The following is a 27,100-nucleotide window of genomic DNA, read 5'->3' as shown; positions in this document are numbered from 1 at the left end:
AAATATCCGCCAGGGTTTACTGCCTATTGTGGAGCAGAGAGAGACGTGATGGTTCGCTGAATGAAGGCAGGATTCCGCCTCACTGATCTTTTTTAGAAGCAACCAACTGTCTGGCGCGCCGCCTGCTTCTGATACCTGAGGTCTGGCTCGTAAACCAGCGTAAACCAACACCCACAGTGGCATTTTCTGCTTCTCACATGCGTCGGATCGCACCCAGAGTGGAACGCAGCCGCTCCTGTCACTGGTTTACAGGATTACTGCACCATTAATACTTTTAATCTCTTTTTTTTTTTTTAAATTCTGAATTATTCTTTTGTACAGTATTGTTTTCAATATTGTGGTGAGCCGTTTAGCAACGGCCCCGCTAGCTTAGCTGTTGCCTCCGTGGTGAAGGATTCTGTCTAATTTAGCTAGCATGACTAAGCTTTAGCATCATTGAAGGCCTTTATGTTGATCACAGGTGTTGAAAATTGTTTTTATATAACAGTGAGAGGTTTGCAAGTTGTGACCAATCATCTGTTTCTGTGGGTGTTAGCGTCATCAGTGGGAGAGACAGAAACGTCTGTTAACGCCTGAAAAGAATCCCTTCACTATGTTATTACTCCTAAAACACGCATCTTTTTTAAAGCTTTGCCAGGTGTCATTTTCTTCATTTTGTCCTCAATGGCGCCGTTATTTGAAAGAATTTACAGATTTTAATACATTTTTCCACTTGTTGTAATTTAATGTGTTAAAGTCTGCACAGCTTTGATTTATGGACAATTTGACTTTTTTTTTTTTTTTAACGCATCTAAAATGAATTGACCTCTTTGTCTGCTGCTGGTTTTGGCCATAGGGGGATAACCAACACACAAAAGGTCACAGACAGCCGCACAAATCCAAACGCACACACGCACCCCCCCCCCCCCCCCACACACACACAGCTGGGGTGGTTTATTGGGTGGCAGTTAAAAGTAACGCTGTGGGAAATGGATCCAGTCTCGACTGGCACCATTTTAGAGGCTGTTTTCCTGCAGGTGAGGACCTGAACCCACCTATTCCACTGTCATATTTGCTAAAGAATGTAATTTTTTTTAAATTTAAGCTTCATTGGCCATCCCTAGTGGGGGGTACTAGTTCCCTGAGATCTAGTTACCTGCACACCTTGACAGAGCACCACTTGTTGTCATATTCTAAATCACATGAAGGAAAAGCAGCACTGTCTGGCCTGAACTTGTGGCCAAGAGTCAAACTTTAGTCAGATGTTTCATAAAAAGCAAATAAAACATTAAATCGCTGGATGGTTTTCCTTTTTTTACAGTGTTCAAACTGGGCAGCGCCAGGTCGCCGTGACAATGGCCCTCGGTGTTTCGCGGCAGTGAATTTGCCAACAGCAACACCAGATCCTTCATAAATCGTTGAGTATTTGACCTCATCTTAAAAATCTGTCCTGAACTCACTGACATTAGGACTCCTATTTCCCAGCTTGTCTCCAATCCATCAAACACGGGCCGGACACACACTGAAAATGTAATATTCACTTATAGAATGTCCCGTCGATTTTCATTCGTTTTGATCTCTTTGGAATTTAAAGAGAACGGCTGAGTGTAAGTGCTCCTTATTTATGGATTTAAAGGTTTCCTCGGGCTCTTTTGGTAACCCTAACCTGCACAAACACTGGTGATCTAACCCGAGTTGCCTGGGAAAGAATTTATGTGATTACCTGGGAACATTTTATATCCGTCTTCATGGAAAGTGACAGCTGAGTTTGGACACGTGCACTCGGAAGGCCGCTGCTGTTCACCGTAGATGCTGCAGAACCATGTCATGTGAGAAGTAAAACCCTCCCTTTTGCCTCCTCACTGAGATTCATAGATGCAAATAGACAAACTGCAGTAAATTCAAGCGACTGGTGCCGCCAAAAGTGGATTTTAACATAGTTGACGTGATGATATTTTGGATTAAGCGTAACCGGGATGAACTCCAGGCCGTCCTGGAACATCCTGCTGGTCACCGAGCGTGTTTTGAACCTCAGCTCGGACCCTTTGCATGTGCGACACGCGTGTGATCTTGTGAAACCCGAGAAGGTGTTCCCTCCTGCCAGCACACATAAACACAAACTTGTAATTGAGAAGTGGATCCCACTCTGGACTGGTGAGCTGTGGATGTTTGGGGGGCAGTTTTAGCGGGTTCATGGTGACAGTGGTGAATGAATCCATCACTTCTGAACAGTTAAAAACCCTTAATCATCCAGGTAAACAACAGAAGCGCCGTTTCCGTCGTGCCTGTTGGGTTATTTTGTTATTTGTAAGACGCACTTTACGGGAAACATCTCGCTCCCATCCAGAAGGTGACGAGAGAGCTGACTTCAGACATGGTGCTGTGCCTTTTGCAACAGCGTGTCCACCTAATCTGACCCAACTGCTGTGAGGCATTATCGGCACAGTTGCTCTCTCTCTCTCTCTCTCTCTCTCTCTCTCTCTCTCTCTCTCTCTTGCTCTCTCACATGCTAACCACACACACACTTTCTTTGCCTTTCGGGCACCTGGTCGTATATTTCAGCAGCTTCTGAGCGTCCGACGGCAACAAAAAGTACTTAGCAGTCTAAAAGAGGGAGCTGAGGGTTTTGCTGTAATCCCTGTTTGGACTACAACAGATTCCTAAACAAACTGTTGCGATCCGACTCCACTGTTTACTGTCGGAGTGTTCATCACAGCATCGCCGTCACCGTCGTCTCTGCAGCCCGTCAGCTGCCTTCAGCCGTGATTAAAAACTAGCATGTGATCTGCAGGGAGAGGCAGGTTGAGCGGCGTGATCAACAACAGCGTGGAAGATATTTTTGTGTCTCTGCGATACTGTTCGATGTCCATAATTAATGTTGGGAGATGCAAAATCTGAGATAAAAAGGACAAACAGGTAGCTAAGCCGGTAGTGTTCGGTCCAGTGATGCGGAGGTCGTCAGGTCGATCCTGGAACCCTACATGCTATGTAACTTCATCAAGATCTTGAACCCAGAGCTGCTCCTGAAGCTGTGTGTTTGGTGCGTTAATGTGCACGATTGGTTGATCCTAATTCTGCCTTCTGTCCCCTTATAGACATGCCAGTACTGATACCAGTGGATTTTAATGGTGCGTGCATTTTTATGCTTTGACTTTAGCACACAAGAACCTTTTTCCAAGCTTGCCGTCTTTCAAATCCTGCAGGATTAAATGCTAACGCTGCAGTGCAGCTGCCTCTAAAGCTAATGGGGGTGTGTGTTCATTCTGATTGGTTTATTGCCGTGCACACACCCATGACTAATTATTAAGTCCGCCACCCTCCACCCCATTTTTTATTACGCTCACCAAGAATGCAAAGCACACATCCAAGGTGGACCCTCCAATAGTTCCATGACACACAGACACAGTCTGTCCTATTAATAATCATCCTATTATTAATCATCATGGATGTTGAATGATTTAAATGTTTATTCAGATTAGGAAATAAATTGCAGGTTTTAGGAGGCTACTTAAAAAAATGTGGAAAAAGGTGAATGGGTCTGGAAACTTCTCAACTGCTCTGTCAATTTTTACTTTAGGCTGATACTAGACGGCCGCTAGATGGCGCTGTTTTTGCAACTTAAGGTCACAACAGGTTGCTTGTAGAACATCCTGTAAGAAATTCCTCCTCAATTCACGGTGCAATATGGGACATTTAGTGTTACTGCCAGTTAGGAATAAGATCAATGTACAGTACAGTTGTTTATTCAGTGCTATCTTCAGTATTTATTTCTAAAAAAAACTTCATAAAGGTTCAATCAAAAGTTGCTTGATATCTTTACATTGATTAGAAAAACATAACATGAAGGTTGTCTGAATGAAGTAATTTCTTCCCTGTAGAGAGAGAGAGAGAGAAGAAAAGATGGGTCCACCTTTTTGAATTGTAATTGAGCTCTTTAAAAAGAAAATAATGGTTGAAGGAGCCTCTGACTGGTCTGGGTGGGAAGCTCTAATCTCCAGGGTGATTCATGTGCAGGACAGGCTGAGAGGATTTCCCCCGGGGATGTGTTTTGTTTTGATGTTTCTTACTGTGGCCTGATGAATGACCACATGGAGAGTTTGGGGGGGGGAGGGGGGAGCTTTGGACATGTTAAAGGACACCTGTGGGGCTTTAGGGGCCCCAGCATGATAGACAGGGTTCCGCTTCAGGTGGCAGTAATTTCTCTTATATGTGGGGAGGTGCTCTCTCTCTCAGTCTCCCCCACTCTGTGTGTGTGCATGTGAGTGTGTGTGTGTGCATGTATGTGTGTGTGTGTGTATGTGTGTATGAAGATTGCCATGTTCTTACACATGGCCACAGTAGAGGCCTAATAGAACTCTCTTTCTTTTGTTTTTTCTATTGATTTTTCTGCTGTTTTCATCATAAACTACTCTCTTTTGCTGAGAGGTCCAACATGTGAGGGAACTCACTTTGTTCCCAGGCTGATTTTAGACCCTGTTGGCGGCAGCGGTGTGTGAAGTTTTGTTGTATGTGATCCTTTTTCCCCCATTGTGTGACATCATTTAGATTAAGACAGTAGGCTCACTTAAAACCCTTAAAAATTGAGGTTATAATAGTTACAACTTGCAGGAAAAGTACATGTAAACATGTTGGCCTGACTGAAACCAGTGTTTTAACTAACTAAAATGTACGATGGCTGTAATAAGACATCAGAGGAGCCCTCCTCACAATGACCATCGAGGTTTTTATAAACCAGTTGCTCAGACAGTGAATATTTCCAATCCTCATAAAGAAACATCAGATTGCTGAAGATCTAATGATCTCTAAAGATAGTCATCGTGTCTGCGTAAGGATGTTCTGCCTCTTATCATACAGAGATCAGCTGTTGGACAAATGCAGCATTGTTGAAGGCCCGGGCAGGCTTAATGTGCGCATGCATGCATGCATGTGGGGTTGTGCGTGTGAGGCGGCGGCATTCATCTCATCTGCGTTTCTCTGCACCTGATTCTGAGCCTGGTGAGCTGGAGGTATTTTAAATAAAGTGACAGGTGCTTGTTATTAAATGTCAGAAGCTGATCTTCTAGAATAACCAATAAACTCCTCAGAACCAGCTCGCAGTCCTCACACGCGCAGTCTTTCAGCCTTTTTTCAGCCTCAGATCACAGGATTGAGTTTGAACATGTTCTCTCCACCTCACTTTGACCTTGATTCTCTCAGACGTGCACACACTCCCAACTGCCTACACACTCAGGCGTGCCCCTGAGCTAGCATCGCGTCCGTCCTACCTAGCTCACCGTATCGCGTCTTTTACCGCCTTCACGTTTGTAACTGCGCAGCTCAATGCAGGAAATGTGCATTTCCTGCCTGGAGGAAACAGCGGGTCTATTCGCAAACGTGTGCACGGGCATGTTTCTGCGTGTCGGAGCCGTTAGTTCAGAGTGCAGAGGTCACCCCAGGGGGTCAGAGTTTATGTCTTACGTTTCAGCTATAGAAGAGGTCCTCTGTTATATGCTGAAAGGACACTGGAGCAGTCTTCAGATGGAGGTCTGGGTGGCCCAGGCAGGAAATGTTTTCAAATAGGAAGATGATAAAGATCTTAATGACCTGTGAGGATAATGCAGCCTGTTCTCATCTATTGTCCACATGAGTTCATTTGCATCCATGTTTGCATGGCCGCATGTGTATGTGTGAGTCGATACATGAAAGAGTGAGTGTTTTGTGTGACGTGTGTGTTTCATTTGGCTCGTAAAGAGGTCCACGCCGGTCATATGAGAACCTCTGCTGAACCTAAGAATCTCGAAATAGTGGAGGTTCTATGTTTGGGAGCTGGACCGAAGCCACTGGCCCTAACACTGACCCCACACCTGCCCCGTGTGTGTGTGTGTGTGTGTGTGTGTGTGCGTGTTACTTTCCTTTTGAAACCACTTCCTTGTGGGGAAAACAAGAAAAGTCTTTATAGAAGAGTAAGAAAATGTATACATTCATACTTAAATTTGCATTGCAAATTTTTCTTCATTCAAATTAAGATTTTTGGCATAAATGTCAGAAAACATTCCAACTTTGATACCAAGTTATGAATTAACCTTAAACATAGTTTAGGTGTGATTGCGAGTTTTGGAAATATTTCATTATATTCATATTATAATATTATAAACATATTATAATTTCAAAGCCGACAGCTTCAAAAATCCCCCATCATCACAAATGTTTGAGGTTTTTGTCAGTTTGTGTGTGTGTGTGTGTGTGTGTGTGTGTGTGTGTCCTAACATTTACTATGACTTGAGTACCAAAATCCTCATTCTACTAGCAAAGGGTTAACACATGGTTTTAATTAGAGTCAGGGAATTATTTGGGATGACTAAGGTTCGGATAAGGAGCAGGGTACTGTTTATGACTTGGAACGTCCTCACAAAGATAGAAATGTGATGGTGTGTGTAACATTTGACACAACCATGTCCACATTCACCTCTTTATGTCTCATTTAACAGTTAAAATTATGTTGTAAAATTAGGAATAAGTTTTAAAAAATGTTGAAACTATTTCCTCACGTGTGTAGTAGGATCCATCAGCACTGTCGTATACAAAGGGTCAAAGTGACGGACAGAAAATTCATCTGAAACAAGCTGAAGCTTGATCCTTGGACCAGGGCTTTGGCACAGATAAGCCCATCCAGTCGAGTGTTCGTGCGTTTTGGGGAATAACTATTAAAAAAATGCATAAACAGTTTTTTTCTTTCCTGTTCCATATCTGGGAGCCAAGGTTCAAAGGTCAGAATGAGTGGAGTGATGGAATGAATGACTGCTTGTTATCAGGTGCCAAACAAAAGAATGTGTATTTGTGTGTGCGTGTGTGTGAGTGTGTGTGTGAGTGTTGGTGAGAAACAGGAAACAAAGATTGACAGGACGACAGGAAGAAAAAGACAGGACGATGATGGATGGAAATATAAACACAGTTGTCGAAATGACCACATGACTTTGTGGCGACGACGTGACGCTGCGTTCTCGTTCTCCCCACATCCACCGTTGACAATTTACTCGTGTTTATTTCTTTGTTAGTAAAAATGATCCAAACATTTGAGCATGAAAATCACTCACATGTGGGAGCTTTAGTGGCCCGGCCACATCCTGTTCAGATGTGTTTAATAAAGCGGTTTTCATCATTACTCTCCATCCATTTCTCCTTGTTTCGTCTCCCATTCATCTCTTTCTTCCCTCAGCCATTACCCCTCTCTTGTTATCTTTCTGCCCCCCTCTTTTTCGCGACTTCCCCCTCTCCTTTCGCTGCTAATTGCCACCTCGTCGCCGCATCACAGGAGCCGGGAGCTCATTAATTGCTGAAGAGGAGACAGGTGGCGCCACTATGTTGTGGTGATTCTTGTTCGTTGTGTCACTTTATTGTGTTCATATTGTGTTTATGTGTGTTTTTCCGTGTGTGTGTGTGTGTGTCCTGCTTGTTAGCGACACAGAGCCCCTTCTCACTGTAATGTCTTTGTTTATGCAGTGCGAAAAGGGCCTGGCAGGGGCATGAACTCCCCACGCTCTTATCCCACTGCGCCACTCACCCCTAGCAGACCCTCATGCCCCTCCGCCACCCTTTCCGACACCCCACTCTGCTCCCACCACCTACCCTTCGCCTCCAACCCTGACGTCCCTCCCCGTGTCCTATTGTCCCTTCTTCCTGTCTCGCTTTGTTAGCATCAGAAACTTGGGCTGTACATTCTGCAGCAGGTCAAACATTGAGCCTCGATGCTTCAGGACATCTTGTTCCTCTCTGGTCCCCCCCCCCCCCCCAATATAATTTATAATATAATTTACAATGCAGATTAAAGAGTATCGGCAACAGGCATGTGGAAAGTTTGGTTTGGGGGTTAAACTAATTTAAAATGACTTTTAGAATTGCGTAACTGTTCTGCGTAACGCAAGTTTCACAGAGTAATCACAAAGATGTCATTATATGATGTCATTGCGATCAAGATTGTCCCAGGAAAATCTCTCTTTTAACAGGAAGAAACCTTGAGCAGGACCCTCCCGGGGTGAAAAAGAGTGACAGTAAAGGACAGGAAGTGCTTGAGCAACTCCACATTTTGCACAGAGTGGCTGTTTTAGTTAAACACAACCAGCAATTAACAATAAATAAATATATATAACAAAAGCAATAAAATGGATTTCAATGTTTCACATTTTGTTAAATAACAACAAAATCCTTTTGATTTTAACCCAATTTCTAAAACAATTTGGAGTTCAGAACTGTAGGTGCTTTCTTTTTTTTGTACATCAGCAAAACAAGCTGAAATGAATTCAGGCTTCCCTCACTTGGCTTCTCCCCCTCGTCGCTCCAACGTGCCATGTTGAATCAAATCACACACAGCATTCTTCCTGTTCCATCCATCCTGACCTTCACCCCTCCGACACTCCGCTCCCCTTTGAAGTGCCCTCTAAAACAGCGTTCAGTGTCTGGCAAAAACGCCTCTGATTGTTGGGTAAAGTCTAAGAGAAAGAACAATCACAAAGCGAGCAGTGTGTTGGCTGGAGCGCTGTAGTAACGACCGTGTGTAAATGAGTCTGTGTGTGCGTGTGTGTCAGCCTGGACTGGTGTGTGTGAGTGTGTCCTGTGTTAATCAGTTTGTTCCTGCAGGTGTGGTAGTTGGCATGAGTGTGCAGGTCAGCGTCCTGCCCCTGGTGTCACCTTGTTCTGTTGGGCCCACACAACCAACACCACAGGGTCTCTCCTCCCTCCCCCGCTCCTCTCCTCTCCTCCCCTCCCTTTCCCTCCCCTGCTCCTCTCCTCTCCTCTCCTCTCCTCTCCTCTCCTCTCCTCTCCTCCTCTCCTCTCCTCCTCCTCTCCTCTCCTCTCCTCTCCCTCCCCTCCCTCTCCTCTCCTCTCCTCTCCTCTCCTCTCCTCTCCTCTCCTCTCCTCTCCTCTCCTCTCCTCTCCTCCCCTAGAGTTTCTGTAACTGCTGTGAGTGAATGAAAGATATGAAATTAACATGTACACTTAAAGGCATAAATGCTCTATCGGGCACGTTAAGACCCAGTTATTTATCTCTGCAGACTGTTGTCGTAAACTGTCTAGTGACGGCACCCACAGGGGGGAAACACTCGAAAGAGGCAAAACGTGTAATTACTTCACCTCATGAGAGGCATGTGCTTCCTTTATAGCTGGTTAAACTCCTCTTGAACCTTTTCCCAATGTTCTTAAACCTCTTCAATTGTTGCTTTACTTGTTTGATGGTGGCCATTCCAATTTTATCCCAAAGATAAAACTTCAATTTTACAGTATTTCTGGCTCAGTGCTGTTGAAATGAGAGAACTGATGCAATAAACAGCCAAACTTTGTCTCCAGACAGCAGCAGATAGACTGTCTGCATGATTAATTGCTTATGAATCAGTTTAGGTTTCTGTGTCCAGCCAGAACACAAAAATCCACATTGGCCTTGGTCCCTCGCCTGTTCACTGTGTGCTATAAACTAACCAAGAACCAGCACACGTGCAGACTGACAGGAACACACACAGAAAACACCCCAATACACATTTCAAAACATGGAAAAAATAGACTCCCAAAAAATAACATATTCAATAATATTCCATCCTGTTCCACTAAGCAGGCCAGAGCAGCCACTCCCACCCAACCGACCCCTAAGTCACTCCTGCTAGATGATGAACCATGAGGAAACATCCCAACATTCCCAACCGGGGCATTCTCCTTAAATATCTGAACCGCTATTGTCAACGTAACGTACGTATACATTTATCCTTAAATCAAACCAGCTGCTGAAGGTCCGTTTCTATGTCGACGATGTTGTGATGTATTGACGTGCTCCACATATCAACATGTTAATCAAATGTGTTTAGAGCCGGCCGACCACACTCGAAGCAGTTTCTGACTTTATTTCAGGGTGACAGATGGAAGCGCGCGCATGAGCCAGTCATTGTGGGAGGGAAGAGAAGGTTGGTGGTTTGCTGGGAAAAATTCCACAGCAGGTGCGACATTCATCCATCTCCCACTCGGGAAGCGGGGGCCACAAAACTACTTCAATTCTGGCCCAGATCCTTTTGTGTCTATAATAATAATTTGTCTGGGATTACAGAAGCCCTCTGCCCTACCCTGAAGCTGCACACTGATGTCAAGTAACGGGACACCGATCCATTGAAATCCCAATTTATTGTCCTTTTCACCTGAGGGAAAACTCTACTGTAGAGCAATTAAAGAAAAATGGAAATATTTACGCTATCATAATTACAGAGGAGGGGCTTTGTGGTGGATTCTTTTTCTCGTTCTGGGTTTTGTTGTGCTTCGCCCCGCCCCGCCCATCCCTGGCGATGATTTTATGGTAGCTGTAAAGTGATACAGTGAGTGGTTTCACAATGACAATAACAAGCTGTAAAAGCCATTCCCACTCCATCATTACGCCCTCATTAGGTTTAAATGGCTGCTTGACACCTACCCCGTCAACGTGTGTGTGTGTGTGTGTGTGTGTGTGTGTGTCAGAAGTCGCCACAATAACTTGAATAAAATGCCAGCTCGCGTTTCATTGGCTTTTGCAGTTTTGCCTGTAACGTATCCCAGTGGGATGTGTTCATAACCCCTTCCAGGCGCTGATGTCATCTCTGCGCGTGGCTGTTTCTCAGTAAAAGTGAAAAAACGCCAGACATTTAATCGTTTCCATCGTTGGTTCAACTGTTTCACAGTCAGATTTGGTCAATAAAATTTAATAAAAAAACCTCAGACCTTTTCCCAGCCAGAAAGTTAATTGATCGTTGCCCTCTCGCGCTGCTGCTGACTCACCCATGAAAAAGGATTTTCTCACAGTGGCTCGGGGGGGAATTTTTTTTCTCTGAAGGTCAAAGGTCGACTGAATGAATCAGTGTCGAGGTCAGAGGTCGAACCGAGAGGCTTCCTCTCCGTGGTCGTGCCTCCGTCCTCACTCCACGTTGTCCTACGTTTCCCGGTCGATTCCCTTTGCTGCCGGCTGAGCCGCGGTTGCGTGGTTGCGGTGGTGGTTAGCTCTTCCCCGGGCCTCGGTCGCACCACCTTCAACCTTGATGCTCAGCGCTTTGACAATCCGCGCTCCCACGTGCCTTCTTGCCCCTCTCTCCTAGTACCCACTGGCCGTCGTCGTAATTTAAGGGTTATATTTGCCATCTGCTGCTGCGTCTGGATGTTGGTGAGCGTTTCAATGTGCTGGATTACAGAAGGAAAGGAAGCAGGGTTGTTTAAAGGAACTGTGCTGGACGTCACTCATTCACGTGCACAGGCCCTCACCACCTCACGCCTGTCTGCTCCTTCCTCCCTCTGTGTCCCTCCCTTCAGACCATTCAGCCAGAAGAGGACTGCTGCGTAAATGCAGCGGTGAATGGGTGCCAGCGGCCGGGTTTAGAGCAGATTATGTTAAACTGCTTGTTAGTTTAAAGACACGATGTAGTGAATGGATGGGGATTAGCTGCTGCGCTGCCGCGGCACAGAGGAGTTTCCTTAAAATCTACTTCATCCGCTGACAGCCATTCACTTCGCACATCTAATAAAGGGATGAATTCCGCTTGAAGTGAACTGGGAAAGAGAAATATGATCTTTAAAATCCTTTGAGACGGATTAAAAAAAACATATTGGAATAAGAAATGCAGGAAATCTGCAGATCAACTCAGTTTGGATATTGAAATTTAAGCGGCAATCTCAGCAGCCTTCTCCATTTTTAGGTGTTTATGCATTTTATGTGACATCCAAGCTGACTAATTAAAGAAATACCTCATCTTCTGATGACAAAAAAACCCTTTTTGAAGATGATTAACTGGTGAGAATTCTGCTTCAGTCTAATTACCCTTAAAAATTGCCCTTTCATTTCAGTGTGTGGTCTTCAGGTTCACAAATAATCCCCTATTTTATCTTATTTTTAAAGATCTTGACAGGTTCTTTGGACTAACGGAGGAATGTTGGGAAACCCTCAGACGTGTCCTCTGTGTTCCTCAAACACTGAAACGGTTCTCACATTTCTGCACCTGCGTCGGGGCTGTCTCAAAGCTGCAATAACGCCATGCACAGGCCATCGTCCTGCTGCAGCCTTGCCGTTTAAAATCGGCATTTTTAACTTGTCGAACCTCGAGAACATTGTCACGAAGAGATCATAACTGAATTGGTTTGACGTGCGTCAGACCTGCGCCTGTCTCCCATTCTGCCGAATTGGTGGATTTCATGGCTCAGCTAGATGCTGCCTCTCTCTGCTGCCTCGCGGTCTGACTGGCGGTTTCCATCCTCTCATGTGAAACTTTCTATTTTAGCATCCCACGAACAAATCCTGAAAGCAGGCCCCTCGAAAACATGAGATGTTAAAAATCCCTCCTTCGTAGCTGTTTGTCTTTTAACCCCCCCCCCCCCCCCCCCCCGTGCCAACTCCCTCAGATACTGCAGCTTGTTTTCCAGACACTCCTCACCCTCCTCCTTTTTTACTCAACCCCATCTCACCCCCATCTGCTCCCTGCCCCCGTTTCTATGCACCCATGTCCTCCCTCAGTGTGTGTGTGTGTGTGTGGTGTGTGTGTGTGTTGGGCCAGCCCTCCCTACTACACAAGTGAAATAAACTCCACCTTTTTGCACCCCCTCCTCTCTCTCCCTCTCTCTATCTCTCTCTCTCAGCTGAGCTGCTACTGTTGAGCGCTGCTGGAGGACAATCGACTGCGACTGCTGTGCTGCCATAGCTGCTGCGTTTCACATGGTGTGGACTTTCTCACGTTGTGGCTGCGCGGACACACACACATTCAGGGCTCGCATGCCCGCCGCTCCCCCCCCCTCCAACCCCCCACCCACCGCCAGCTCTCTCTCTCTCTTTTTCTCTTTGCTCTCTCTCTCTTCCCTCATCCACACACATACACACTCCGGGAGGGAGAAGGAGGCGTGTGGATCCTGTCCCGGGGAGAACACTGAAGTGAGGCAGACGAGAGGAGAGGAGCGGCAGACTGCACCATGCCAGTGCAGGGAGGAAGGCTGAAGCGCTGCCTGTCCGTCTGCCTATGGAGGCAGAGTCCTCTGCTGTTGCTCGGACTGCTCTCCCTTCACGTGCAGGCACACGGTGAGTGACTGCAAAACTTCTCTCTGTTCTGCCTCCCATGTTGACTCCTGCCTGTGCCGACCGGAGCACAAATCTGTGCCCTGCTGCCGGTGTGGACGGATGAATTTAGTTAGAATTCTAGCACAACAACACTTGGTTTGACCTCAGGTATGCAAGAGGAGTGTTTGGGGCTCTTCAGTGTGACAACTTGACACCCTTAAAAGTCTGAACCAGCCTCTCAGCCTGATCTGTCAGCCTGGCTCTTGTCAGAGTCCTGCAGCTCCTCCAGCACATGCGGGATTTTAATCACGGCAGGTGTTTTGATCTCCTCACATGGGCTGGCAGTGATATTGTCACGGAGGGACGCCGTTAGCTGCTTTTGTCTGTGACCATGTTTGGTATGTGGGACGTGATCGGCGAGAGAACGGTTGGATTTTATGGTCTGTAAAGTGTTTAAGGGCTGCGATGTGCGCAACCCTCCTGGAAATTCACCTTCTCCGGTTTGACGGAGGCTTCCAGTGGTGTGCAGAACACGGACCAGGAGCCCGCAGATGAGTCGTGACTGCGCCCGCGCTGGTATTTTCTTTTTTATTGTTGGTCTATTTAAAGTCATCACAGATTGTTTCAGCTGGGAGTCCTGAAGTAAAGCCAGCAGAAGCTCACGGCTCAGACTCTCTGCTATGTGCCGAGGTCGTGCTGTGACCTCTGGCTCATGTCATCCCCTCTTTCTCGTCCATCTTTCCTGTCATTGTCACCAGTAGGCTCGGCTTTCCTATGGAGTCCATGCTGTGTTACCCCTCCTGGTGATTTATTCTTCCTGCTCAAAAAGGCTCCTTTATCATTCAAAGGAATGACAGTCGATTCTCACGCCACAAATGCACGTCGGGCGGAAAAATACCTCTTTTAGTCTCCTCTTCCACAGTTTTGTCTTGACACCATTTGTTTTTCAAGAAAGAAAATCTCTCTTTAAATCTTCATTTTAAATTATTCAATTTTGCTAATTTTTTCCCTTCTGTAATCTTACATTTTAAATTCAAGTTTCCGCCCTTGAATGTTTTCATTCTTGCTCTGTCCATAATATTCTTGATCATTGGGACTTTATGGCTTCTCGAGGCTCATTCAACATCTTTGTTACCATGGCGATCCAGCACGTAAACATATGTGCCAACTAATCATTGTTCTGTATACAGACTCGAAGCCCTTTATTGGATGGGTAAAACTACTACTATTTTCAAGGATTTCCAGGTTTTCCAGGTTTTTAAAACTCGGCTGCCACATCCACCACACACATACTCACACATATGTGTATATATCTTTTATTATTTCTCCCGCTAAAGGATATTGTTAAAGATCAATTTGGGGCATGCAAACAGTGAGAACTATATTAATCAAAATCAAATATCACATTTCAAGTCTTGGGCTCATTGTTTGTTGACGCAGACATGATGGATTGGGCCAGTAAGTGACCCTTTTGTCGCTCGACACGCTGATGTGTCTGAAAAGGCAAATATTTGTTTTCTGAATGAAATGTTATGATGAGAGAGAGAAAGAGAGAAAAAGAAGAGAGAGATTTTATAGTCATTTTTCTTAGGTTTCACTTTGAGGCTAAGGTCATGTGATCGGAAGCCCGGTGCTTCCCGGCGTTCACAGGTGAAGAGCCTGTGGAAATGAGCAGCTCCCGTGTTTTTTCTGCCTGAAGGTCACACGGCGTGTCAAGGATATTGCCTCTCCCGCAAACAAATAAAGGACGCTCTTGTGTTATTACTCAAGGAGAGAGGCGTGCATTAGGAATGTGCGCGCTGTATGAATCACGCACACATGCAGATCATCTGTGACCTTCCACCCTCTCCAGGCTGCAGCCCATCGCCGCCAGTTCTGGGAAGTGAGGAGTGAGCGTGATAGCTTACATTTCATTGTCCTTGGTGGAAATAAGCGCCGCTGTATCAGTTTTCACAGTCAAAGCTCGGCCAGTTGCTTTGCTTTTGTCACTGTCCGCTAACGAGTCGCCGCCGCTCACTTTGTTTGTTTTAACGTAATAAAAGGCTCATTCTTGCTTCATGTGTTTGCTCGCGAACTGTTGCTGTGCTCTTTTATGAGCTAGCTTTGTTGCCATGGTGTCACAAACACCTTAATGATGATCCTTATGGTGCTTTACAGGAAGAGCAACAGGTTAACAGGGCAGAATCACTGATGCTCACGATAAAATCGATGGTGCGTTTGTTCTACTCCAACCCCTGCAGCCTGGCGTTAAACCTTTTAAAATAATAATGATAACAAGTCGGAAGAGCCTAGGCAGAAGTCTTGAGAGCTGGCTCACCCTTTGAAACTGCTGCTCGCGCTTTCTGCTTCCTGCCAGGATGTGTTGGATCCTCGCTGCAAACTGACACCCAATTAGAGCCACCGATCTTCCGGCTGTGGAGCGAAGGTAAGGCCCCGCTGCGCGCCGCTCAAAGACCAAATCGCTGGCGTCCCGAAGTCAAATTTCATCTGAGACATGGCTGAGACGATATTATTTTGTTGTGTGAGATGCAGACAGGAACCCACCATCTGGGGGAGGGCAACAGGTCACGACCCAAAGGGCTAATTTGGCCGCAAGAATTCAGATCCACTCTCCCTTTCATGTCTTTGATTTGCCCTGCTTTAATGTTGTGTTTAACAGGAAGGAAAATAAAATGACCCCCAGACTTGGGGAGTAAGGGGGGGTGACATCCTGTCACAGATCCAGTAACTTTACCCATTCAGGCTACCAGTCTGACTTTGTCTCTGTGCGTGTGCGCGCACGTGTGTGTGTGTGTGCATGCAAGTGTCTTCACATTTATTACATATTGAATACTAAAATACTCATTCTACTAACCATGTTCGCCATGTTACCTGAGAACTTCAAAAGACTGAGGGATAAGGAGTGGTTTTAAGGTTGAGGTTAGAATCGGCTTTAGGTTACGGTTAGGATTTAAGGGTTAGTTGGGATGGTTGGGGTTAGAGTCCAGAGCTGGGTAATGTATTATGGGTAGGGCGGTCCCCTTAGAGATAGGAATGTGTGTGTGTGTGTGTGTGTGTGTGTGTGTGTGTGTGTGGTGTGTGTGGTGTGGTGGTGTGTGTGTGTGTGTGTGTTTTAATATGAAGGTCACTGTTTGACCGCAGAGCATCACATTGTGCTCGGACATCTTGAAAACATGAGAGTGCATCCGGAAGTTTTGCTGCTGCGTTTCATTTGTGTATTTTGTCTGTAGTCGTTGTGCTGCAGCCATAAGAGGTCGAACTGAGCGGCACAATGCAGTGATGGACAGGGAACAGGTGACGCGCTGCGCTGCGCAGCAGAGCAAAGCTGGCTGTCACAGCCGCTGTGCGTCGGGTCTTTCGGGGCTTAAGGTTTTCCATACACATGTGGAGGGCCGTCACGGCCCCTGGAACGGTTTCTGTTTCAGATGGACTAATTGTGTTGGGAGTAGGTGCATATTCCGAGTCAATGCAGATGGATGAGAAATATAGCTTTAGAAGTTTGAGGTTCTGCTTTCTCTGTTTTACAGATGAGTGAGCTGAAGGCTAATTCAAGTGCTCAGATGTTCTGCTCAGTCAGAGATGCTGTCATGTCTTCTGTCCGGACAGAAAACAAATGACCTCACGGGCTCTTGAACGATTCATATTTGGCCAATGGGTTAATTGCAGGAAATTGCTGGCAAGGAGGAGGCGAATGAATCAACGGCTTAAAATGTGGTGAAAGAAACATTCACAGACGGCAATTTAGGGTCATTTTTGGATGTCAGCGTGTCCACTTTTAACCAAATAGATTTATGGGAATATAGACAATCATCATGCAGTGATGGCTATCTAATGGCTGCCCGTGTGTGTGTGCGTGTGTGTGTGTGTGGTGTGTCAGAAAGAGAGAGACGAGAGAAGAGGAATAGCTGACAGCATGTTTGTCCAGTGAGATAGTACAGAGGAGGTCTGGAGCCTCTGATGGGCAATATTTGACTTAGATGATGGGAATCTAATCACACGGAGAGACAGTGGGCCGCATAGAACTGTAAACACACACACATGCGCGCGCGCACACACACAGATAAATACCAAGCACAGGTTTGTGTAGACAATTTTTTTGTAAATTGTAGACACAGTTTTTATGATGGATGTTACACAAATCCACTGTGAAGTCCACATATCTCTTATTGTCCACTCGTTAAAGGGATGTACGTTTATAAACACACACACACACACACACACACACACACACACACACACACACACACACACACACAGGCACACAATGAAAAGCTGTATACACGTGCACAGAACCAGGCTGTAAATGGATCGAAACTGTGTGTTTAAGCCTGTGGGGATGACTGAGATGCCACAGGCTGAATTTTTTGGGAAATAAACAGACGGCAGCTGTAATGTTAACACCAACAACCCTCCATCTACTGCCAAACACGGACTCTCTCTCTCTCTCTCTCACACACACACACACACACACACACACACAGAAAAATCTCACATCTTACACCGTCAGCACATTTTAACATTTATTATCAGCCTTAAATTCCTGATACAAAAGCCTCAGAATTCAGATATAATTCACATTATCATGGCGTTTTTATCTCCAATCAAACAGACGCTTGCATCGAGGCGTTCTCTATCGCTGTGTTCACTAAGGTCAAACTCTGCCCACTCTGAATTCTTGGATTGTTCAGAACATCATCTTATCTGCGTTATTACCTTGACTGTGGAAGCAGCTTGACCCAGTGAGCATGCCTTGTGTCTGGAAACCATGACAACAACTTCATCAGACTCCTATCTGCATCTCAACACTTGCTCCAGTCGTATCTCAGAGAACACTCACTCTTTTGAAGGTTGATTGAAGTTTCAGTCCGTGTATTTTGCACATCTGCGACTCTTCTTCTAGAATCTTATGGTCGTTTTTGCACCTTTGATCTAGTGGGACTATTTCTTAACTTGCTGGGAAGAATATCGTGAATATGGTTGCCTTGTGTTGATTATTAAATGACCGGGTTCGGTACTTATTTCAGAAATCAAAAAACTCCAAATTGTTTGTATGCATTTCTTTTTTTATGTGACGCCACAAAGGTGATATGCAATTAGACTTTAGCCACTCGCGCTAGCAGTCGGGGGCTACGCCTGCTAAAAATGCTGCGTGCGTCTGCTGTACAGTCATTCCACAGGTTTTACCTCGTGAGTGTGTGTGTGTCCATTGTTTATCGGTTTATAGGGATGATTTGGAACAATGAATCACATGATGTTAGCACAGGAATAGCTCATCCGATGAGGTAAAAATAGCTGCAGAGCGTGTACGGACTGACGGGCGCGTGTGTGTGTGCTCAAACCAGTGTCGCAGCATGAAACCATGTTGAGATTGAAACCGTCGCATTAACGTGCATCTCCTGGTCCCAGTCGTGTGCGGAAGTATTTTGTTTCCTCGTCACATTTCCACCAGTATCTGCTTGCATCCCGTTCCAGTTTGGTGTCCAGCCGTCGGCCGGCTCCAGAGCCTGCGGGAGGTCACGATCCCGGCTGACTCCAGTGAGGTGTGGGGTCGTTAGCCTGGCTGCTTCTCCCCATCAGAGATAATTACGCAGCTTAAGATAACTAACCCACGGCAGACAGAAGCTATTCTGGTCAGCCTGGTGACACCGCTGAGGTAAAAGCTTCTTTCAGTCAAAAGACCCTTTTCCACCTTTTATTAAAGGTCATTACTCCTTTGTGCGTGAACAGGCCGTAACTTCTGAGGCCCGGTGGAAAAGCAAACCACACAGATTACCAGGGTTTTTAGTTTAGTTTTTGTTTACCCTGGTGGATTATTTCCTGGCAATATATGTTCCTGGAAATGTTGGCGGAAATGGGCTGAAGTTTTTTATTGTGGTTTTCCTGCTAAAACCACTGCGTCAAAACCCGCTAAAACCGTAATAATACTCCTTCTTACTGCATATTCCTGCAAAGACCGCAGTCATCACCATTACAGACCACACATGAAAGGATCTAAAGTTTGTGCTTCACATTGTATCAGCTGGAAATGTTAATGCACATTAGCGACGAGATAAAAGACTTTAGCGTAGCGAGGGCGAAAATCTGAAAGGAGTCAAAGTAAAAGTTTGAGGTCACTGTGGTTCACACACACTAATGTTGTTCCGGCTCGTGTGAAGGTTTGATAAATCAGAGTTTTCAAGTTAAAGAGGTCTTGTTTCCTGGCAAAATGTCACGCTAACCACTAACCTACGGTAGACACATGGAAGAGGATTTAGCAACTAGCTAAACGCTCTAGTTTATTTTCAAATTGGAAGCAGCTACTCAAGGAGATCTGCAGTTTTCGTATTTATTGACTCTGTCGTTCAAAAACACCGGACTAAAATCGACCATCTTCCTCCAAGATTATCAAGCAAAAAACTCACCCAATCCAAAAATGCGGGCGCACCTCGTGACCGTCTGTTTATCCCTGCAGAACGTCTTCATCCGCACGCCGTTGCCAGCTCCGTAACGGTGGCTAATGTCTTTTACATATCTGGGCTGTAAATAGGGAGAGCTGCATAACAAGATGGCATGTGTTTAAATAAGACCCTCAGAAAGATCTGCCCTTCCATGTGATGCAGCAAACGCATCTGTCCGACGGCGTGGAGAATCGGCCGCTTTAATGGATTTTCTGCAGATCAGCGGTTGGACACAAACACGCCGCAGAGTTGTGTTGGAAATCGTGCGTGGTGTGTTTTAAAAAGTCCGGTGTTTAGCGTTGCGAGGCTTTGAATCAGAGGTCTCAATTGATGGTTTGAGGGGGAACCATCATCACGGAGCTGCCATATTAGCTGGGATGTATAGAATATCTGAGTCACATCAGGGTAAAGTCTGGGAGCCAGATTGGGATCAGAAGCATCAGGGGAGTGTTGCCAGATCCAGCCAGGTCTGGTTAGATGGGAGGAGCAGCTCCCAGATGGCCCTGAGAAGGAACTGAGCACCTTCTGACGAGACCAGCTGGAGCCCTTTGACTCCTTTCTCCCTCTGCAGCCTCCTTACAGAGCCGGTTCACCACTTCCTGCTACTCCATAAGGAACGTTGAGGGTCTTCACATGAAATCCGAGTTCCACAACCCTTGTGTACATGTCACTCCTCCCCATAAAAGGACACACACACACACACACACACACACACACACACACACACACACACACACACACACACACACACACACACACACAGGGATGACAGCTGCACACCCAGAGCCTAGCTCATTATTGCATCATTCATCAGGGTGACATAATGAAGGAATGTTTGAAGAGCTGTTGATGATGTTGTTGTGTTGGAGGACAGGAGGGCTGAAAGCAGCTCCGGCAGCTCCCAATTATCCTCTCCTCGGCTCGATTCTGCCGGTTTCGGTGTAGAAACGGGATCCTAAACCGTGTTCGCGTCACATTTTCTTCTGTGGTCTGTGGTCAGACTCGGCCTCCGGCGTGATTTCCTAAAACAATGAAGAATAGAATAATGAGAGGAACCGATCTGGTCAACGGGTCAATCCAGTTAAAAAAGGCTCATTTTGAGGACCATGTTCTCTCTCCAGCGTTCAGGCCTGGTCAGGTGCCTCCTCAGGCCTCCACCAGCATGTGTTTCTTGCATGTTCTCCCAGTGCCTGTGTGGGTTTCCAGCTTCTTCAGTGTCCTCCCACAGCTTAGAAACATTCATTATTATGAAAATCAATGACGAGGAGACAAGCGTTCCTCACAGTCCCTTGAAATCCTGAGCGTCTTCAGCCAAAACAGGGTCGACCTCGGTTTCCCATTGTCCAGCTGCACGATCCCAGAGCCGGCTTCATTAAGACATTCCTGCACATGTGGGATGTCTGGCCTCATCATAACACTGACAGGAAGATGAACACAGAGATAAGAACAAGAACACAGCGATAAAGCTAAACGGGAGTGAAGGGAACCAAAGGAAAAAGAAAAGCCCGCAGCCTTAAATGTTTCTTTCTGTGCAGCGACGGCCCTGTCAAACACTAGCAAGATGGACCGCTACTCAGCAGGAAGAAGGGGGCAGGAAGGCAGCAGCGCCGTCAAATGAGTGTGTCCTAAGTGGAACGGGGAGGCGGGTAGTGTTTACACGGGCGCTGAAAGGGTTTTTGTGGCTGGCCTTGTTTGACATGAGCGGGATAACAAATGAATATTTTCCCCTTCGTTCGTCTTCCACATTTTGTCTGTCTGTCACTAAATCTTCTGTCTCGTGCTTCACATACCTCTCACTTTGTGTGTGTGTGTGTGTGTGTCACAGTTGTTAATAACACATTCGCACCCCCTTCATATCCTGCCATTAAACCTGAAATATGCCCAAAGTGTCGACATCAGTGTTGAGTTTGGGAAAACGTTTCCAGCGTGGGTGAAATGTCTTCTCAAAAGAAAAGTGGCTTTCCTTCTGCTGATCGCATCGCCCCTAATGAGAGAAGAAAAAAAAGAACTTTTTGTGCGAGTTTCTAGGACGGGCAGTTCTTCCATCTCTGCAGAGGGAAATCAGTCCTCTTTCATCCCTGAGAATCTGTCCTTGGTCGCTCTCCCTCCCACAGACGCGTGTGGCAGAAGGCTAGCTGGAATATTAGAGGTGGAGGGAGGAAATGCAAACGTGGCTGGTTTAAAAATGACCGTGTGTGAAGACTATTACCTACTGTAGCTCACCTTTAATGCGCTTTAAATGAGTCGGCAGACAAAAAAAATGGGTGAGCCCTCATTTTTGATGCACATGTTAGCGATAGCTTGACGTTATAATTCATCATAAACACCGACTGTGGATGGAATTTAAAAGAAAAATCAGTCTCACAAAGTGTCGCTAGAGGTGCAAATATGATGATACGTAGCTCTTGCTACTTCAGGTTCGTGCTGCCAGGATACTATTTCACGCATTGCACCTTGAAAAAAGAATTCTGCCCGCTCCCATTTTTTTCCCTTTCTTTATCTCAACCTTCTCTCTGTTCTTCCGTGCACGCACCCCCGGAGTGAGGAGTCCCAGGTGCGGGATAGATGTGGAAATGTGAAGTGTTTTGTAAACAGCGGAGCGCCTCACATGACTGTCCGCTCACACGGAGAGGAGAGAGGAAGAAAGACGAGAGGGGGAAAACAGCAGGGGTGAGAGGAGAAGGACGCGTGGGAGACGGCGCGGTTGAAACAAAGCAAAAGGAAAACAACATGAAGAGGTTTTTATCAGGGAAAGGAGAAGCCGAGGATGCGGGAGGGAGGCCGAGGCCGGTTACACAAAGATACACAAAGGAAAGGAGGGACGGGAGAGCTTGTTTGGGAGTGAGACACAAAGTGAGTGAGCATTAGGGAGCGGGATGGATGGATTCTCTCTCAGAGTGAGAGAAAGGGTGGAAAAGGCCAGTGGCCTCTGGTCGGTCCCCTCTGTGCGCTGCTAAACTGCCCACCAGTTCCCCGCAGCTCTGTCACTTCTCGTTTGTTAATCCCCCTTTCTTCTCCCCCTCCAACCCTTCCGCGCTCCCTTTCACTCAAATCGGTCAATTGTTAAAGTGACCCCTTTAAACCCCACCGGCCCTCTCGCGGCATTGTCGACACTGTGTACAAGAGAGACATTTAAAAAGGGGGCTCGGTGGTGAAGCCTGTGCTCGTTTGGGGGAACTGCTTGTTGTTCGCTCCATTAGCGAGCTCTAAGCGTCGCTCCTGAGAGGAAGATCTTTGATGTCCTGTGAAAGTCAGTGGAGCTCAGCTGAAAGTGAGGATTCGACTCTTCGCTCGCCGTCTGACCGACAGTGCAGAACGACCCCGAATACGCCCCCACACCCCTTTATAGTTTTAAACTTTCCACCAACTCGTCAGAATTGAATTAGCATCGCTAAGTCATGGTCTGATATGGATTTGTTTGATTGTTGTTCCATTTAAATTCCCTAATGTTCAGATTTATAGCTACACTAGGATCTAACCTTATCTGGACTTTTTCAGGTGGTTTCGATAACAAAATGTTGCACGCCAGAGTCCAAAATGGAAATATGACCAAAATTTACAGCCGTCTAATGGTTGTGTTTTCAGGAATATCGCCGTGGTCTCCCTCCAAAGTCTGCCGGCGTGTTTCTAAGTGGCCTAAAATGGACAGATTTAAATCCAAAGTTTCATCCACATCTGAGTTCCACCTGTGGTTTGTGGCTAACAGAGCTGCAATCGCATCAAATGTTAGTGCTGCTAACAAACATTTCAGCGCTAACGCTGCTAAACTGTTGCTCCATGTGACCATCAGAAATGAAAATATCAGTCAAGCTGCCTTTAGAGCCCGCAGTCACCACATCTGTCTGGTGCGTTCTTAAGAACCGTGGGTGTTTCAAAAGAAAACAATTTCCGTGATGCAGCGAACGTGAGAGTGAAAGTGTTGAGACGGGGATCAGCGGAGCGGATGCTGGTCTCACAGCGGAGAGACGGCCGCCGCCCGCAGCTGTTCAGCATCTGGTCTCCACCATTATGATGCCATGAATGAAAAACGTCGAGAGCCGTGAAGGCAAAATTCTTCCGGTGGGGCGGGGTGGGGTGGGGTGGGGGGGTCCGACCCCATTACAAACAAACAGGTGCTCTTTTGAAATACGATATGGAGGACTGACAAACGGATCTTTCCTCCCAGGAAGGACATTTCACGGAAGCAAACCTTTGAGCTTTGATATTTCTCAATTAGAGTTATTTTTATTTCAGGTTGAGTCCCAAATTAGTTGCTGAGAGTCTCACTGGTCTGTTTCCACTTCTCATCAGCTACTTTTTTGCTTCTTTCCTTGCAGGAAACATATTGGACAGTATGCTGCTGAAAGCCTCCAATAGGGAGGCAGCGGGGAGCGGGAAGGAGAGCGGCGGCAGCGCAGCTCCGGCACCGTCCGCCCAGAGACTTCTGTGGTGCCACTGTTACCACTACTGCCCCGAAGACTCCACCAACAACACGTGCAGGTGAGCCAAGAGCTGAGCTGAAGGCAAAAAAATAAATAAAAAGCTTGCATCCCTTCATGAAAACCATGGACCTTGTCCTCCAGGACGGATGGCTACTGTTTCACCATGGTGGAGGAGGAGGCGGCGGGGGTTCCGGTCCAGACTGCGGGCTGCCTGGGGCTGGGCGGCTCAGTGTTTCAGTGCCGGGTGAGTTATGGAACGTTATGGAACATCACGATGCCGTGCTAAGACAGCGGGACTTTAGGGCCGGCCTAGGCCAGTCAAACCCTTCTTCTGACCCCTTCTTCTGATCTGGTCTGTTACAGGACACGGTGGGCTCACAACAAAGGAGATCCATCGAGTGTTGCACCGACGAGGATTACTGCAACAAGAACCTGCATCCCACCCTGCCGCCGCTCAAGCCTCCCCGTAAGTTCACCTTACACCCCCCCCCCACCCGTTTAGAAGACACATCTGATCCAGGATCTGCATGTGTGGACACGAGCGTGGTTTTGATCAGTTCGCACATGTGACTCAGAAGGAGAAGGTGGAGGACATGAGGAAGTCCTGGGGTATCTGCCACATCTTCGGCACATGTTCTCCAGGCACACGTGGAGAAACCTCTGGTTTGGGTCTCTGGAGACCTTCTGGAGTGCATATGAGACAGGAAGAGTGTCAGTGTGTGCTGGTGTGTCCACCACACCACCCTCCACCTGTAGCCTGTTGTCCCCCCCTCCCGGGTGACTCAGCGCCAGAGTCAGACTGAGGCGTAGAGTCATCCATCAGAACCCCCATCATGGTGGATCAGGGTGGAAATCCATCAGCTGGGTTTCCTGCATCTGAACGTCGCCCCCGGGGGAAGAGCGTTTGTCAGCGCTTGATGAAAAATGGATGAGCGAGATATGATTTATACTTGATTTACTGTCCAAAGAGCTTCGAGCGACTCGTCGGGACGACTGATCCGTCAGCGGACCCGTCCCTGGTTTCCTCCGCCATTGTCTCTCACATTCATTAAACCGTTCCAGATCACTGGTGAGAAAGTGATTGATTGGATATTTGTGTTTCTCTCTCGTTCTGACACCTCTCCGTCCACGCCGTGGCTAGTCTACGTCGATGGGAAGATCCACCACATGGCCCTGCTGGTCTCTGTCACCGTGTGCAGCCTCATACTCGTCACCGTCATCATCTTCTGCTACATTAGGTAAACGTGCCCGTCCAACACACACACGTATAACTCCAATCCCACAGCCACGGAGCAATTCCAACCCTTTATATCGTTGACACCGATTTACATTGATTCTGTCTGTCTTTTTGAATTAGGCCATTATTCTTTTTGTTTTGAAGGTACAGGCGTCAGGAGTCTCGTCCTCGGTACAGTATCGGCCTGGAGCAGGATGAGAGTTACAGCCTGCCTGGAGAGTCTTTGAAGGACCTGATCGAACAGTCCCAAAGCTCTGGCTCAGGCTCGGGGCTCCCTCTGTTGGTGAGAGGCACACACTGCAGTTCCTCACAGGGGTCCTACATAAGATCACTTGATGGCGTCTTTCAGGTTTCCATAGCAACAATGGCTCAAGCTGTAACTATGTGTGCATTACCAAGTAAAACTTTTTAGCTTTCTGGCCAATCAAGAGCCCGAATCAAAGGAGCCCTTCCCCATGTGTCCCCTCAGGTGCAGAGAACGATAGCCAAACAGATCCAGATGGTGAAGCAGATAGGCAAGGGCCGCTATGGAGAGGTGTGGATGGGAAAGTGGCGGGGCGAGAAGGTTGCCGTCAAAGTGTTCTTCACCACCGACGAGGCCAGTTGGTCCAGAGAGACTGAGATCTATCAGACCGTCTTGATGCGACACGAGAACATTCTGGGTACGGCTGATTTCTGTCTGCCTTGTTTATTTGTGATAAGAGTCATTATTTTTATACCAGTCTGCTGTGTTGGCAACGTCACCCTTAAGTGCCTAAAAGCACTCCCAAGTTGTTATTTGATGGGCGGATGACCGGGCGTATAAATCAATGACAATTCGAACAAACTACTGATGACAGCCGTTAAAAGCAGGTGAACAAATGCACCAACAAGAGCAGAAATAAAGGGATCGATTTCAGTCTGCTGATCACACACCACAGACTGCATGAGTCTCAACCACTGCTAATTGTCTGAGTGGCGGCCCTCCTGCGTCCCAGTCTTCATCCCTCTGGGTCCTCACACTCGCAGGTTTCATTGCCGCTGATATTAAAGGCACTGGCTCCTGGACCCAGCTCTACCTGATCACCGACTGCCACGAAAACGGCTCCTTGTACGACTACCTCAAATCCACCACGCTGGACAACAAAGCCATGCTGAGACTGGCGTACTCCTCCGTGTCGGGCCTCTGTCACCTCCACACCGAGATCTTCGGCACCCAAGGCAAGCCGGCCATCGCCCACAGGGACCTGAAGAGCAAGAACATCCTGGTGAAAAGGAACGGGACCTGCTGCATCGCCGACCTGGGACTGGCAGTCAAGTTTATCAGGTGAGCGCAACACAGGAACTCGGCTGCCAAATTCTATGGCAACGGCCTTGGATTCGATGTCATGTAATAATTGTTGTTCTGTCCAGTGACACCAACGAGGTCGACATCCCCCCCAACACTAAAGTTGGTACCAAGCGCTACATGCCGCCAGAGGTCCTGGACGAGACTCTGAACAAAAGTCACTTTCAGTCGTACATCATGGCGGACATGTACAGCTTTGGGCTCATCCTCTGGGAGATCGCTCGGCGCTGCATCTCAGGAGGTGTGAATTCACAGAGTTTCATACATCTTTACAGTATGCAAGAAAAACGAGCCTGTTCTCGCTGCCAACCTGTCAAATAGTGGCACAGGTGTATCACACAATCTAGCATCCTTGTCTGATGTCAAATGTATTCAGACTGCAGATGCTCTGAGGTGTCTGGAGTCAGAAGCCTCAAAATACCAAGCACATGCTTGAGAGCACAGAAGTGATGTGTGTGTGTGTGCGTGTGTGTTTTCCACAGGGATCCTTGAGGAGTACCAGTTGCCCTATCACGAGTTAGTTCCAACGGACCCTTCGTATGAAGACATGAAAGAGGTGGTCTGCATCAAGAGACTACGGCCGTCCTTTCCCAACCGATGGACCAGCGACGAGGTACAGGATGTCACTGCTACACCCAAGTGAACACACACGCGCTCACAATCTGAGTGCCAAACTAATTC

General features: G+C 46.9%; 1 protein-coding gene across 3 annotated transcripts in view; it reads left to right on the top strand.

Moving 5' to 3' along the window:
- The window catches only part of bmpr1ba (bone morphogenetic protein receptor, type IBa), a 37,088-nt gene that overhangs the window by 9,161 nt on the left and 827 nt on the right, over positions 1-27,100 (top strand). The window contains exons 1-11 of one of the 3 annotated variants that reach the window (XM_057032270.1): positions 1,303-1,396; positions 12,586-13,018; positions 23,751-23,913; positions 23,997-24,099; positions 24,219-24,321; positions 24,997-25,093; positions 25,237-25,375; positions 25,562-25,754; positions 26,101-26,398; positions 26,485-26,660; positions 26,902-27,032. In XM_057032270.1, coding sequence (XP_056888250.1) covers positions 12,913-13,018; positions 23,751-23,913; positions 23,997-24,099; positions 24,219-24,321; positions 24,997-25,093; positions 25,237-25,375; positions 25,562-25,754; positions 26,101-26,398; positions 26,485-26,660; positions 26,902-27,032 — 1,509 coding nt within the window. In that variant the 5' untranslated portion in view covers positions 1,303-1,396; positions 12,586-12,912. Of the gene's footprint in view, positions 1-1,302; positions 1,397-12,585; positions 13,019-23,750; positions 23,914-23,996; positions 24,100-24,218; positions 24,322-24,996; positions 25,094-25,236; positions 25,376-25,561; positions 25,755-26,100; positions 26,399-26,484; positions 26,661-26,901; positions 27,033-27,100 lie in introns of those variants that run through there. The other 2 variants (XM_057032271.1, XM_057032272.1) reach the window with 2 other exon arrangements.

The sequence above is a fragment of the Takifugu flavidus genome, chromosome 5 (genome assembly GCF_003711565.1).
Source record: "Takifugu flavidus isolate HTHZ2018 chromosome 5, ASM371156v2, whole genome shotgun sequence".
NCBI lineage: Eukaryota > Metazoa > Chordata > Actinopteri > Tetraodontiformes > Tetraodontidae > Takifugu > Takifugu flavidus.
The sequence above is the reverse complement of the archived record's forward strand: the minus strand, read 5'-3'. Positions and strand labels throughout refer to the sequence as shown.